The following is a 15633-nucleotide window of genomic DNA, read 5'->3' as shown; positions in this document are numbered from 1 at the left end:
GATATACACCAAAACACATACTTAGAAACAAATATATTTTTGCCACTAATGGGACCCCATAAAGATACACGAAAAATACAGATATTGATTGATAAAAATCTGCTGGTTAATTAAATTCTTCCTCTGCTGAAGGCTGTAAATGTGTTTTTAAAGATTTGATGTTCTGTATTGTTTTTCTACTGATTTTTTTCAGCCTTATGTTTCTACACGGGGTTTATTTTCTGTTAGCTGCAGATGAAGTGTCATGATTTAACTAAAGATCAGACCCAAATGCAGAGAAACCATTACAGAGAGACCAGGGTTTAACAGGTTTATTGAGAAGCTTGTGGAGATTCCAGTGTTGCTCTGAACACCACTCAACCAGAACTGAAAGGTGAGGGGAAGACACTGCGGTTAGTTCAGGTTCAGCGGGAAAAATCGATTTTCGAACTTGAAGAGGAGAAAAGGTTTGCAGACTCACGTTTCCAGAAAAGTGGTTGACTCTTTGACTCCAGTCGGTGTGGGGTGTTCCAGTGTTTGTCTCATTTGATGGAGGGCGGATAGGGTTTACCCAGAATGCAGTTGTTTGTAGGAGAACGGAGAAACAGACTGCCACTCAGATTTCCTGCGGTACTTGAACAAACTGTGGTGCAGATGAATCCCTTGCTCAGTGTGAAACTCAAACGATCCTTTGGAGAAAAGCTGATCCAAACCTCCAGTTTGAATCCCCAGGTCACTTTGAGGCTCAGTTGATCCTTCCAGGGAGAGAAGGTCCGAAACATCCAGTTTGCAGGATGACTTCCCGCCGAGCGGCAAAGACAAAAAAAACATTAAAACTCAGGTTGACAAAAACTCAGTTTGAATCAGGAAAACTCAGCTTGGCTAGAGTACCCAAAACTGGGAAACACTCTGGCGTCGAGGTAGTGGCAGTCAGCAGCTTAAGAGCACTCCGTTAATGAGGTAACCCTTAGCAGGTGTGTGAGGAGGTGAATCAGGACCAGGCGCCGCCTGGTGGAGGAATGAAGACAAACGCACAAAACACAAACCACACAGACAGGGTACCTAACATGAAGTTGTATCAGGATGCAGTGTTGTGGTCAAGACCACCTAACCTGAGACCAAGACAAGACCAAGACCAGAGTGTATCGAGACCGAGACAAGACCAAGACTTTTAGGGTCCGAGACCGAGTCAAGACCAAGACCGAGGGAAGTTGAGACCGAATCAAGACCAAGACCAGCGCCAGTATGTGACAATAAAAGGTGAAACATGATCAAAATCACTAAAATTTATCTAAAAGACCCACAACCACATAAAAACACCTAGATATTTAACACACAGAGCTGGAATAAACATAAACATCTTTTAAGTAATAAGTCGGACGTAGTCCCTACCGTCTCTGATAGTGAAGCACTGTAGAACTTACATGGCGCTGTACGCTTTTTTCTCAATGTTGCTTTACAAATATACAGGTGCTGGTCATAAAATTAGAATATCATGAAAAAGTAGATTGATTTCAGTAATTCCATTTAAAAAGTGAAACTTGTATATTATATTCATACATTACATACAAACTCATATATTTCAGATGTTTATTTTGTTTAATTTTGATGATTACAAATGACAACAAATGAAAATCTCAAATTCATCATATCAGAAAATTAGAATATTACTGAAGACCAATAAAAACAAAGGATTTATAGAAATGTTGGCCAACTGAAAAGTATGAACATGAAAAGTATGAGCATGTACAGCACTCAGTATTTAGTTGGGCCTCCTTTGGCCTGTATTACTGCAGCAATGCGGCGTGGCATGGAGTCGATCAGTCTGTGGCACTGCTCAGGTGTTATGATAGCCCAGGTTGCTCTAATAGTGGCTTTTAGCTCTTCTGAATTGTTGGGTCTGGTGTATTGCATCTTCTTCTTCACAATACCCCATAGATTTTCTATGGGGTTAAGGTCAGGAGAGTTTGCTGGCCAATTAAGAACAGGGATACCATGGTCCTTCAACCAGGTACTGGTAGCTTTGGCACTGTGTGCAGGTGCCAAGTCCTGTTGGAAAATGAAATCTGCATCTCCAAAAAGTTGGTCAGCTGCAGGAAGCATGAAGTGCTCTAAAACTTCCTGGTATGTGGCTGCGTTGACCCTGGACCTCAGAAAACACAATGGACCAACACCAGCAGATGACATGGCACCCCAAACCATCACTGACTGTGGAAACTTTACACTGGACTTCAAGCAACGTGGATGAAGTGCCTCTCTTCTTTTCCTCCAGACTCTGGGACCTTGATTTCCAAAGGAAATGCAAAATTTACTTTCATCAGAGAACATGACTTTGGACCACTCACCAGCAGTCCAGTCCTGTTTCTCTTTAGACGCTTCTGACGCTGTCTGTGGTTCAAGAGTGGCTTGACACAAGGAATGCGACAGCAGAAACCCATGTCTTTCATACGTCTGTGTGTGGTGGTTCTTGAAGCACTCACTCCAGCTGCAGTCCACTCTTTGTGAATCTCCCCCACATTTTTGAATGGGTTTTGTTTCACAATCCTCTCCAGGGTGCGGTTATCTCTCTTGCTTGTACACTTTTTTCGACCACATCTTTTCCTTCCCTTCGCCTCTCTATTAATGTGCTTGGACACTGAGCTCTGTGAACAGCCAGCCTCCTTAGCGATGACCTTTTGTGTCTTGCCCTCCTTGTGCAAGGTGTCGATGGTCGTCTTTTGGACAACTGTCAAGTCAGCAGTCTTCCCCATGATTGTGTAGCCTATAGAACTAGACTGAAAGACCATTTAAAGGCTTTTGCAGGTGGTTTGAGTTAATTAGCTGATTAGAGTGTGGCACCAGGGGCCATCAATTTTGAACCTTTTCACAATATTCTAATTTTCTGATATGATGAATTTGAGATTTTCATTTGTTGTCATTTGTAATCATCAAAATTAAACAAAATAAACATCTGAAATATATGAGTTTGTATGTAATGTATGAATATAATATACAAGTTTCACTTTTTAAATGGAATTACTGAAATCTATCTACTTTTTCATGATATTCTAATTTTATGACCAGCACCTGTATTCTTTGGGATTTAAATAGCCGAATTTTATAACCGATGATTTGGCTGACATCTTATCCCATTCTCAGACAACCACTTGTGACTTTCAATCGAAGTGCTGCAGCCCGCGCGCAGGTGAAAGGGGGTGGGCGGGACAGTGTTAAAAAAAAACAAAAAAGAAAACAAACAAAAAAACAACATGCATTTACCAATGAGACAGGTTATTGCTTGAATTTGAATCCAAGCATCCAATAAAAAGAAGGATCTTAAAGAAACTGATAATATTCTGATGATTAGTGTTATTTCCACAGTTGTGGTCTTGACTGGTCTTGAAATAAAATGCCAAGTCCTCAGCGCCCGAGACCGAGACAAGACCGAGACCAAATGCGGTCAAGTCCGAGACGAGACCGAGACCATCAAGAAATGGTCTCGAGACCAAGACCGATCTCAAGTACAACAACACTGTCAGGATGTACTGCTGAAGGTGAGAAAGGTTTCTACATGTGACCAGTAATTATTAATACCAGTGATGTTGAAATATCTCAGCCTCCTAAGGAGGTAGAGCTGTTGGATGGCTTCATTAACAAAGTATCAGTGTCTGTGGACAGAGAGGTGTCGATGTTATAAGAGACGGTGTGCTGGATTTAAACCAAGTTATAAACATCTACCATGCTCTACCCTTTAAGAAAGATTTTGATAAAGAAACAAGTTTCATTGTTCATATGAATTTATTTCTATCTCAGTCAAAATCCTCATCCTTCTGTGAAAGCAAACAACAATCATGTCTTGATAGTTCTGTGTGGTCCACCTACACACAATTCTTTAAAGACCTTGAGAAGTTATCTTTAAATCTTTCAGTTTCTTTTTTCTTTAATATTCCCCCATATTTCCCAACGGAAGAGGGAAAAAAAAGTTAACTGATCTTATATTTATTTCAGTTTAATATGGGGAAAAAAATTAGAATTCTGACTTTAAAGTTATAGGGAAGCGGCTGTTCCAACCGTCGCATTTCCGAATTCTCTTCTTCTTCTTCTTATGAGGTTTTATGGCAGTTGGCAAACTTGTGAAATGTGCATTACCGCCACCAACTGATATGGAGTAAAGCGAGGAAACAGGAAACGATTCACCCCAGAAACAAAATAAACAAACAAACATGTGTAACTTAACCCAACATAATAAATACTTTTTAATTAAATTTGCCCTTATAATTTTAATTTAACTTAAAGTCATTGTCACTCTGCCAGTTTCTGATGGTCCCATCGGTCCTCCCATCATGCTTCCAACCATCTCCCAGTTCAAATCTTTCACATCCAGATATTTTTCTGCAGCCTTCACTATTTTTTTTATTTTTTCGGTTTTTCTTGTTGTCTGTGCACTACAATTAATCACTTCCACCATGAATAGAACAAAATCTCTTTTTTAACAATTAGTGAGTCTTCTTCAATTTTTGGACATTTCTCTAAAGGTTTGGAATTTGCCGTGTGTTGAACTGTTGGTTTGTTTTTCCTGACTGAGATGGGATCCTTTTTGCAGCTTCAGCGTGCAAAAAGTGGTGCACGGCTTTAAAAGAGTGAATAAAGTGAATGTGATTGGTCGATTATCAAGGGGGTGGGATTGTTGTGGCGGAAGGTTCACAAGCACGTTTGGTTGTAGCCGGTTTGTTGGAAGCATCTTGCTAACCAGTGAGCAACTTAGTAGTAGGTTCCCACTAAGCCTCACTCGTGTATAAAAAACAGATGACAGTAGGTTTTTCTATTGTAGTTAAAGATGGAGGGTTTTTATTTGTTTCCCAATGGGAACCTACTAGCACTAACCTACTAGTGGATAATAGCTAAATTCTTATGAATATGGTTTCCCATTGGGAAACCATATTCATAGGAATTTAAATCGCTTCACTCTGTCAGGTTCCTGATTATAGGCAAAAAAATATGGGATGAAGATGAGAAAGGAAGAAGCTTATATAGGATTCAAAAATCTGTAACACTTAAAAATTATGGAGAAAGAAGCAGAAAAGAAGAGATAATTTCCACTAGACTAAGAACTGGATATACCTACTTCAATGAGTTTTTGTTTATGCTAGGGAACAAAAATAATGATTTATGTGAGGATTGTGGGGGAAAAGGAAATGTGCATCATGTTTAGACTTTATTTGGATTTAGTTTTTACATATGCATAGATATATTTAAAGATATATATATATATATATATATATATATATATATATATATATATATATATATATATATATATATATATATATATATATACAGAAGAGCTATATGTGTATATACTTTATCTCTTTTTATTCTTATTTTTTGTCTTTATTATATTGTATAGTTGGATGTGTGTATATATCATATAAAACTGTAACTGGAGCGTGTAACAAAAGTAATTTCCCTCTGGGATTATTAAAGTATTTCTGATTCTGAAAATGGTAGAAAATTGAGTATTAAAGGAATTTTAGGGGCAGATGGAGATTGGGGGGAAATTATAAAATTGATAAAGCATTATTTTTATTTTTAAATAATACAAATTTAAAAATAAGATAGGATATAGCAGGTGGAACCATAAGGCTATACACTCTTGTGCAGTAGGTGGCAGTATGCACCTATAAGTTGTTTGCGACCCGCCAATCAAATGACAGAAGAAGAGGGAGGTTAAAGATTATGTGGTCAGGCCTCTTGTTTTGTAGACGATCTTTGGAAGGATAAAAACGGAGGAAAAAAATACACGATCTTTGTTCAGTTTAGCAATTGGAAGGTGAATGATACGTAACATCCGGCTCGACGGGTCTTGTATCTTTGAAGTGGGTGAAAGGTGAAAGACGAAAAGTCGCTGCTGCTGTTTGCTGGATTGTCTCACCTTTAATAAACATGCTGCAGAACACAGGGTGAGTCTCTGCTCGCACACAGAACTGCACCGAAAAACAGTCAGAAATAAGGGGGAGCAGACTACCGAGCTGCTGCGCTGCTGGGATAAATTATCGGCTTTCCTGGGAAAACACTTGCATAATCCTGAAGTTTTCTAAAACCGAACCGAAGCAGGATCGGTTCTGAATATTACCCTGAGTTTGAATCCGTCCTGCTCCTTCTGCTGATAGACCTATGAGCAAAGCAGTTAAACCGTCCGCGTTCTCAATGGAGTTCGGGCTAAGCTGTAGCTTCAGGTTGTCTCGGTTAGCATAGTGGTTAGCAGCTCTTAGGATTTTTTAAATATCTTCTTGTAGTTTTACAGCATATCTGAGAGAGAAATTATTATGTTATATTTTACTGCCTGTTTAATAATAATAATGTTAAAACCGAGATATTAATAACTTTAGCAGCTGTCAGTCAGGAGCAGTTCCTTCAAAATAAGAGTGGACAGATGGGTTTCTGTCGAGGCTTTTACTATGAAAGAATTACTTACATCACAAAAAAAAAAATCAACAAATAACTTCTATTTGGACTCCTGCTAAAGTTCTTGCTTTGCCTGTTCTAGACACAGGTTTGGTTCCGGGGTTTTTAATGGCCTCTCTTGTCCAGAGTCCATTATTATTATGCAATAGCCGCACCTTCCTCTTTTCTTATGTTTTGTGGCAAACCACTTTAAGTGTATAACCACTGCAGTGACAAAGTTAGTGTTTTAAAAAGGAATAAGGTAGCAGAGACTAGATGTTCTGTGGAGGAATAGCTCCCCTGCTTTGTCCCAGAAACTGCTGCAGATCTAAGGGGAGCAGAAACTCTGGGGAAACACATCAACTATTTGATTCTAATCTATTAGTTCATATTGAGGCTTATTCCTGATTTCTGGTCCTATCTACTTTGGTGAACCTTTGCTCTGTGGTGTCCCCATACTTCCTTCTTTGCTGAATTAAAGCTAAACTTTATTCTTTCTTTTTATTTTTTTTAAACCAAATGTAACTAAAGAGCAATATATAATTATAAACCATATTGATAATTATGCAGGCTGCTCGGTCGAGCAGTGGGGAGCACTGCTGCCTGGCAGCAAGGAGGTTCCGGGTACGATTCGTGGTCCGGGATCTTTCTGCATGCAATTTGCATGTTCTCCCTGTGCATGCATGGGTTCTCTCCGGGTACTCCGGCTTCCTCCAACAGTCCAAAAAAATGACTGATGGGTTAATTGGCTTCTATAAATTCTGGAGACCTGTCCAGGGTGTCTGCCCATAGATCCAGGCTGGTGCCAATCAGGGATAAAGCCTGATAGAATGGATGGATTGATTAATATAAAGATCACACGTCTAAAACATGGGTGGTTCTAAATGGGGGCCAAAAGGGGCCGGTTCCCCTTGTAGAATTGGTCCTGACCCCTTTTGAACCCTGTACCTGACGTAATACTAAATACATATTTCTGTTGATGACTTGCTTTGCTACAGACACAGCAATTGATTGTTGCACCTATTTATTGCATTTTCTACCTTTACACTTCTGTTTTAACTATGATATTTTTCATTTAAAAGAAAAAAACATGAGCTATAATGAATGTTTTTTGACATTATACACCAGAGAATTTCTTTATTTTATCTTAAATCTTTATTAAGGTTTATAAACATAATGTTTTGGTCCTAATTTATTTGTTGACCATAGAAACAGGCCGAATATTTTAAGTTTTCTTCATTCAGTTATCATTTTAGTAATAAAGCACCTAACCTGTGATCATTATTTATATTAAACACATTAAAATAACTTAGTTTTTATTTTATAAAAAAAAAAAAAAAAATGCAATAAATAATGCAATTTAATTTCAACTGAGTGTAAATTATGTTTTTAATACAAACTCCGTTCATGCTGTTGCATCTCTGGGCGCAGCGAACAGCAAAGGCTCAGCCAATGAGGTCACATCCACCAGCCCATGTGACATCATGTGGTCATGCAACACGTCACCTTTGACTGAAGCACATATTTCACTGATTTTTGGGAATTTGGATAAAACTGGTTTTAATTTTGAAAATAAAAAGTTAGTTGGATTACAAAATCTGAAGGTATATTGTTATAGACCAAGGTCTTGGCTGTTAAGCAGTGTACAGGTGCAACCTCCTCATTTTGTATTTCTTTCATAAAATAGGCATTTTTCCAGTTATTACTTTGTTTTTGTCAACACCATCAGACACAATAAAAAGCTAATTATTTTTTATTTATTTGGTCTAATAAGTATTTAGAGTTTTTAAATCTTTATCTGGCATTGTTAGCACACATTTATGCTGTTAAATGTTGAATATTCATTTTTGTTAATTTTTTTTAACTGTTTCACGTGTAGTCCTTTAAAATATCTAACATCAGATAACGTTTACTTTAAGCCTAAATAGAAAAAGTCATGTTTTTTTATTTAACAAACATATTTTTGTATTAAAAGAGACCATTACTTTAATGAGAGAACAGCACTGAAGAAACATATTGCAAGCATATTCATTTAAAACGAATAAAAACCCTCTGACGGTGGTGACTTTAGAACTGACGGTGTTGACAGTGGCCTCATTTCAACATACAATTCCAAACTGTATACAATTCAAGTTAATGGTTTCTTGCTTATTAACTTTATTTAACTATTTGGTCCAAAAAATAACAATCATGAGCACTGTGACAAATATTTTTCAAGGAATATAAGGTACAATTAAGAAATATCATTATCAGTCAGAATCATTCTCTGATGCTTTATTTTCTTGCGTGTGATTGTGTCCTGTTTGTCAGTTGTCATTCGTGCTGCATTATGGTAGAAATTTTTAACCTTCTGAGTAATTGCTTGAATATATGTAGGTTTTTTGTCAGTAGGCCTTCACACTTCTTTTGATATTCCCTGTTTCTTTTCCTTCTTTCCTTCACAGATAGCTGCTTCCTAGCCATAACTTCCTAAAATACATAAAGTCAAAGTTGAGTGTAATGACTATGAAATTGGGGGGAATTACAGTAAATGTTAGATTTGGTTAAATGTTGCCCTGCCATAGCTTACAAGGAATATTGTATACTATGTGCTATGTAGGTAGGTAGTAGGTGCACTATGTGCATCCCAAATGATGTAAACAAAATGAACATGGCATAATAGTGAATTGAGAGACAGGGAAGGCACACCCCATCCCCTAGGGTTATACAATATGGAAGAAATCTAGGCGGAATTACATAAATAAAAATATAAAAGAAGTTAATGAAACATTACAGATCAACAATTATTTTCTAGCCTCCATCGAGAACCATTTGTAGTTTTTTGTCACCACCGTCAGACAGAAAATCTGACGGTGGTGACGTCTGACGGTGGTGACAAAATCCTACTCTTTCACATGATATGCATGAGTTGTTCCCATTAGCCATCTTGTTTCCCCTCTGTTGCTAGCTACTTTAGACCTCTTCTTAAAAAGTAAACATTTATGTCATAATCTAATCTAATATTTTTTATACAAAAGAGACGGTGTTGACATGTTATGGTTGTGACATTAGCAGTGTCCAAAAATATGAACAAGTTTAAGAGAAAATAACAAACCTACAGGAGCTTGAGTGACCTTAAGGCATCCAGTAGAGCTGAAGATTTGAAAATGGGGTCCTCAGGCATGTAGTTGACCTTTTAGTTGCCTGATTTTATTGCGTTTTATAAATATCTGACGGTGGTGACAAATATGTGGGACACATTTTGAGCAATCACAAAATAATGGTTATTATTGTTCAAAACTCACTGTTTGTAGTTTTAAATACATATTAAAATGTACCCTTTCATTTGGTAAAGATATTATTCAATTCAATTATTACTTTTTGTTTTTTTAATGAAGTTGAAATGATTATCTCCTATCCAAGGACAACTGATTTTATAGGCAATGGGCCAGCATATAATCATTAAATTAACAATAAAATAAAATAAACTTTAAAAGAACCTTGCATTTGTGCAAAGGACCCCCTGATTATAACCTTGATTGTTTTTATTCATGAAAATGTTATTTCTTTCCAACAGAATTAGCACTTTTCTTAGTGGGACATGTTTTTGCCAAAGTTTCAAGAATCAGTGATTTACTTTACAACTAACTATTATTTTTCTGTTTGTTTCCATGCAAAGGAAGTTAAATTTTGGGTAAAACAAAATTAACGCTTTCAACCCAGAAATACAAATTTTTAATTAGAATTTATGTTGAGGATGTTTTTCCTCTTTCGGTTTGAAGCCACAGGAGGCTCCTAATATCAAATCATGAACGATCATGTTTTTTTTTTTTTTGTTTTTTTTTGCTTTTTATTTCTGTGCTTCTGTGTGACGACAGTGGTCAAATCCGGTCTGCAAGGTTGAATTTGATCACAAACGGCGACTGGTAGATAAGTGCAGAGCTAGGAAACCAACATCTAGGGTTGTGGAGAAAAAAATTCATTTTTTTGCATTATAGTGATTTTTGGCTGCCTGATAATATCGATAATATTGATCTTTTAGTTCCTATTATCTTTTTTTTAAAGCAAAATTTTTTTTACCTAAAACGGAGGGAAAATGGGCGACCTTTGCACCGCCACTCTGGCAGATGGCGCTGTGGAGCCCTTTTGCTGTGCGGCGCAGCACTATATCTGTAGTTCAGGCGGTCGCAGTGGAAGACGGGAACTGATTCAAACCCCAAACAACATGGATGCCAAAATATCTAAATGATCAATATCATTAGATGAACATATATAGAGGTTTATTTTTATTGATACATTCAATTTTAATAGCAGGAATAATATCACATCTTAGAGTGATATTGCAATATAGTGATAATATTGTATCGTGACCCAAGTATTGTATTGCAACACCCATAACTATACTCACCCCTACCAGCATCATCATGGCTTCCACCTATGGCTGGAAGATTTTTTTGAAATATAGTAAAAAAGTTTTTAAAATTAACCAAAACTTTCCAAACCACACTTGTCTTCAGTATCTCTACCATGAGAAATTAGTTTCATATCCTAATTTAATAGAGGGAGTGGCGGCCTAGTGGTTAGGGTATAGAGCTTGGAATCCAGAGGTTGTGAGTTTGAAACCCACTGCCTCTCTGGGCCCCTGAGCAAGACCCTTAACCCCAGATGCCGCACAATGGCAGCCCACTGCTCCCCAAGGGGATGGGTTAAATGCAGAGGTAGGTTTCTCCAATGTGAGATCAATAAGGTTCAATTATTGTTATTAGAGTTTGAGTATTGATAGTTTTTGGGGTATTGATATTTTTGACAACTCTAGAAACGCCATAACTGTAACTAAAAAGAGGAGGAGCTTAGAGGAAGTGGATGATTTATTAGTGGTTATGATCTTACTGAGCCGCTGTCTCTCAGGAAGCTCGCCGGCTGCACGCTCTTCATCACAGGAGCGAGCCGGGGCATCGGGAAAGCCATCGCTCTGAAAGCCGCCCGTGATGGGGCCAACATCGTCATCGCCGCCAAGACGGCTGAGCCTCACCCGAAGCTTCCTGGAACCATCTTCACCGCCGCAGACGAAGGTGAGCAACAGTCTTTGACCACCTGTTAGCGCTCTCTGAGTGTCGCAGCTCCAGCATCTCTGTTGATGACCTGAACCCGATTCTGTGTGTTTGTGTCCCAGTGGAGGCGGCCGGAGGGAAGGCGCTGCCCTGCGTCGTGGACATCCGGGACGAGCAGCAGATCGGAGCGGCTGTTCAGAAAGCCGTGGAAACGTTTGGAGGTAAAACGGCTTCTTCCTGATTGGTTCAGCTATACTCTGATGTCATCTATCTTAGCTGTGACATCAACACAGGAGCTGTGTTTGATTGGCAGGCATTGACATCTTGGTGAACAACGCCAGCGCCATCAGTCTGACAGGAACCCTGGAGACGCCAATGAAGAAGGTGGACCTGATGCTGGGAATCAACCTGAGAGGAACATACCTGACGTATGACTAGAACCTGCCGCACAATGAGCTAAATCAGCAGATCACTACAGATCAGATAAATACTCACTGGTTATAGCTGTACATGCTATCTTAAACATTTATAAAATCCAATGTTTATAATTACTATCACAGCGCTACTTATTAAATCAGAAACTATCTGTAATGGTTTATAAGGAACCAGTGCGTTTGACGAACTGGTGTTAACGACCTGCGTTTGATGAACTGGTGTTAACGAGCTGCTATTAATGAGCAGCGTTTGACGAGCTGGTGTTAACGAGCTGCATTTGATGAACTGGTTAACGAGCTGCTATTAATGAGCTGCGTTTGATGAACTGGTGTTAACGAGCTGCTATTAATGAGCTGCGTTTGACGAACTGCTGTTAACGAGCTGGTGTTAACGAGCTGCGTTTGATGAACTGGTGTTAACGAGCTGCTATTAATGAGCTGCGTTTGACGAACTGCTGTTAACGAGCTGGTGTTAACGAGCTGCGTTTGATGAACTGGTGTTAACGAGCTGCTATTAATGAGCTGCGTTTGACGAACTGCTGTTAACGAGCTGGTGTTAACGAGCTGCGTTTGATGAACTGGTGTTAACGAGCTGCTATTAATGAGCTGCGTTTGACGAACTGCTGTTAACGAGCTGGTGTTAACGAGCTGCGTTTGACGAACTGCTGTTAACGAGCTGGTGTTAACGAGCTGCGTTTGATGAACTGGTGTTAACGAGCTGCTATTAATGAGCTGCGTTTGATGAACTGGTGTTAACGAGCTGCTATTAATGAGCTGCGTTTGACGAACTGCTGTTAACGAGCTGGTGTTAACGAGCTGCGTTTGATGAACTGGTGTTAACGAGCTGCTATTAATGAGCTGCGTTTGACGAACTGCTGTTAACGAGCTGGTGTTAACGAGCTGCGTTTGATGAACTGGTGTTAACGAGCTGCTATTAATGAGCTGCGTTTGACGAACTGCTGTTAATGAGCTGGTGTTAACGAGCTGCGTTTGATGAACTGCTGTTAACGAGCTGGTGTTAACAAGCTGCGTTTGACGAGCTGTTGTTAACAAGCTATGGTTAACAAGCTGCTATTAATGAGCTGTGTTTGATGAACTGGTGTTAACGAGCTGGTGTTAACGAGCTGGTGTTAACGAGCTGCGTTTGACGAGCTGTTGTTAACGAGCTGGTGTTAACGAGCTGGTGTTAACGAGCTGCGTTTGACGAACTGCTGTTAACGAGCTGGTGTTAACAAGCTGCGTTTGACGAGCTGGTGTTATCGAGCTGTGGTTAACGAGCTGCTATTAATGAGCTGTGTTGGATGAACTGGTGTTAACGAACTGGTGTTAACGAGCTGGTGTTAACGAGCTGCGTTTGACGAGCTGTTGTTAAAGAGCTGTGGTTAATGAGCTGCTATTAATGAGCTGCGTTTCACGAGCTGGTGTTAACGGGCTGCTGTTGACGAGCTGCAAACCAGTAGCTTTTAGGTAGCATCCTTTAACTACCTGCTTACAACCAGTTGTTACCAAGCTGTCGTTATTGAGCCGCAGTTAGGAGGCTCCTTAGCGAGCTGCTGTTAACGAGCTCCGGATAACGAGCTGCGGTTAATGAGCTGCTGTTAACAAGTTTTAGTTTTCGAGCTACTGTTAAAGAGCTACGGTTAACATGCTAACGATAACCTGCTAATGTTCTAACAGCTGTTTCTTCCTCTCAGATCAAAGCTCGTCATCCCTCACCTCCTGAAGAGCCGCAGTCCCCACATCCTGAACCTTTCACCGCCACTCAACATGAACCCCGTCTGGTTCAAGAATCATACTGGTAACCAGTGAAAGCAGCTAAATCTTCTTCTCGTCTTGTTGTTACCATCGTCAATGTGTCGTATTGTGTTGGTTTGCAGCGTATACGATGGCGAAGTACGGGATGTCGATGTGTGTCCTTGGGATGGCCGAAGAGTTCAGAGGTCAAATTGCTGTCAACGCCCTCTGGCCTAAAACTGGTTGGTGGTTCAAATACCAGAACTTCTTTTATTAAGCAGCACTTAGCTTAAAGGTAGTCTACATGCTAACAGTCCCCGCCCACACTGACTGTTTGTTGTTCTCTTAGCCATCCAGACAGCGGCCATGGACATGCTGGGAGGGGAAGGTGTAGGAAAACAGTGTCGTACGGCGGATATTATAGCAGACGCCGCCTACGCCATCCTGACCAAACCCAAGGATTACACGGGTCGCTTCCTGGTGGACGAGGATGTCCTCAGGGAGCTCGGCGTCAAAGACTTTGACCAGTACGCCGTCCAGCCAGGTGAGTCCAGAGAAACTGAACAAACTCTCAGCTGTGTCCCCCTCCATTACCTTTGGTGCTGACAGAGGCTCTGATTGGCCCGTAGGCCACCCTCTGCTGCCGGACTTCTTCCTGGATGAAGCTCCAGAGAATCTGGTCAAACACATGGAGGAACACGGTCAGTACTACACACTGCATGGCACTACAGGACCTGCCGCCCTGTTTAATCTCTTATTCCTGGTTTCCAGGGGCAACGCCGGCCTTCAAACCCCCGTCCTCAGACACGCCCCGTTCTGGTGGACCAATAGAAAGCACCTTTGACGTCATCAGAGGAGTCCTGAATGAAGACGTGGTGAAATCGACGCAGGGCATCTACCGCTTCGACCTGTCAGGTAACAGGAGGAAGTCAACACACACACACGCCCATATATGGATATGTTTCATATCTTCATGTCGTTCTCAGGAGAACACAGCGGCGTCTGGTTCCTTGACCTGAAGAGCGGCTCCGGGAGCGCAGGGAAAGGCGAACCCCCTGTCAAGGCTGATGTCGTTATGACGATGGACTCCAGTGACTTCACTAAAATGTTCTCAGGTGAGTCAGCGACTCAAGCGATGACCCGACATGGCGACGTTTCCATGGCAATGACTGCCTCATATGGGCGTGTGCTTTCAGGGAAGCTGAAGCCCACGATGGCCTTCATGTCCGGGAAGCTGCGGATCAAAGGGGACATGACGCTCGCCATCAAACTGGAGAAGCTGATGGGGCGCATGAACAAGGCCAAACTGTGAGGCCCAAGCTCCGCCCACAGACCTGAGGCCCCGCCTCCTCAGGTCTGCTCTACATGTTGCCTTAATCAAAAACTGACACCCTGGTAGGAGGACGAGAGCCGTTGACATGACGACGAAGGGGGTGTTGCCGTCCTGGAGCCGACCACAACGTAGGCAGAGGGCTCATAACCGGTTTGAACCAGTTCTAGCCAGCTTGCTCCAGTCTGGATCAGCTGTTTTTTATCATGACTGTAATTTCTTCTCTGACTAACATTCACCGTGTTGCTATGGTAACAGACATTAAATAAATCTAATTTAAAGTGTCTCAGATTTAGTTTTTGGTCACAGAGCTGGAGATGATATCGGGGGGGTGGGGGTGGGGGGATGACAGTGATACTGTTTCTATACTGTTTACATACACATCTTAAGGTCAAAGGTCAACCAGGAAGAGGGAGTGTTCAGATATTGGCCCAAAAAACATTTCAATGACCCTGGAATCTTCTCTGAACTGAGGAGACAAACTGACCTGTATGGAAGGTAAACAAACCTACAGTCAAACATGGTGGAGGCAGTATGATGGTCTGGGAGGGTTTGCTGCATCATGTAACAGTATCGAAATGCAGGGGCGGAGCGACGCCCTAATTCGGATTTCCGTAAAAATTTAAAAAACTTGGTTTCCAAGATTTGAAATCTTGGAAGATTTATAATCTTGGAAATCAAGTCCAGTGGATATTTTTTGAAT

The 15633-nt window shown here is 40.6% G+C and overlaps 1 protein-coding gene across 1 annotated transcript; it reads left to right on the top strand.

Annotated features, from left to right (window-relative positions):
* The first annotated feature begins 5759 nt into the window (after positions 1–5759).
* Positions 5760–15214, top strand: hsdl2 (hydroxysteroid dehydrogenase like 2). The gene is made up of 11 exons (XM_038272011.1): positions 5760–5918; positions 11290–11453; positions 11555–11653; positions 11746–11860; positions 13561–13664; positions 13744–13842; positions 13950–14144; positions 14230–14301; positions 14372–14515; positions 14587–14715; positions 14797–15214. The coding sequence occupies exons 1-11, from the start codon at positions 5902–5904 to the stop codon at positions 14910–14912; spliced, it is 1254 nt and encodes a 417-aa protein (XP_038127939.1). The 5' UTR covers positions 5760–5901; the 3' UTR covers positions 14913–15214.
* The last annotated feature ends 419 nt before the right edge of the window (positions 15215–15633 follow it).

This window comes from Cyprinodon tularosa, unplaced genomic scaffold, assembly GCF_016077235.1.
Source record: "Cyprinodon tularosa strain WSP-4 unplaced genomic scaffold, ASM1607723v1 ctg813, whole genome shotgun sequence".
Classification (NCBI taxonomy): Eukaryota; Metazoa; Chordata; class Actinopteri; order Cyprinodontiformes; family Cyprinodontidae; genus Cyprinodon; species Cyprinodon tularosa.
The sequence above is the reverse complement of the archived record's forward strand: the minus strand, read 5'-3'. Positions and strand labels throughout refer to the sequence as shown.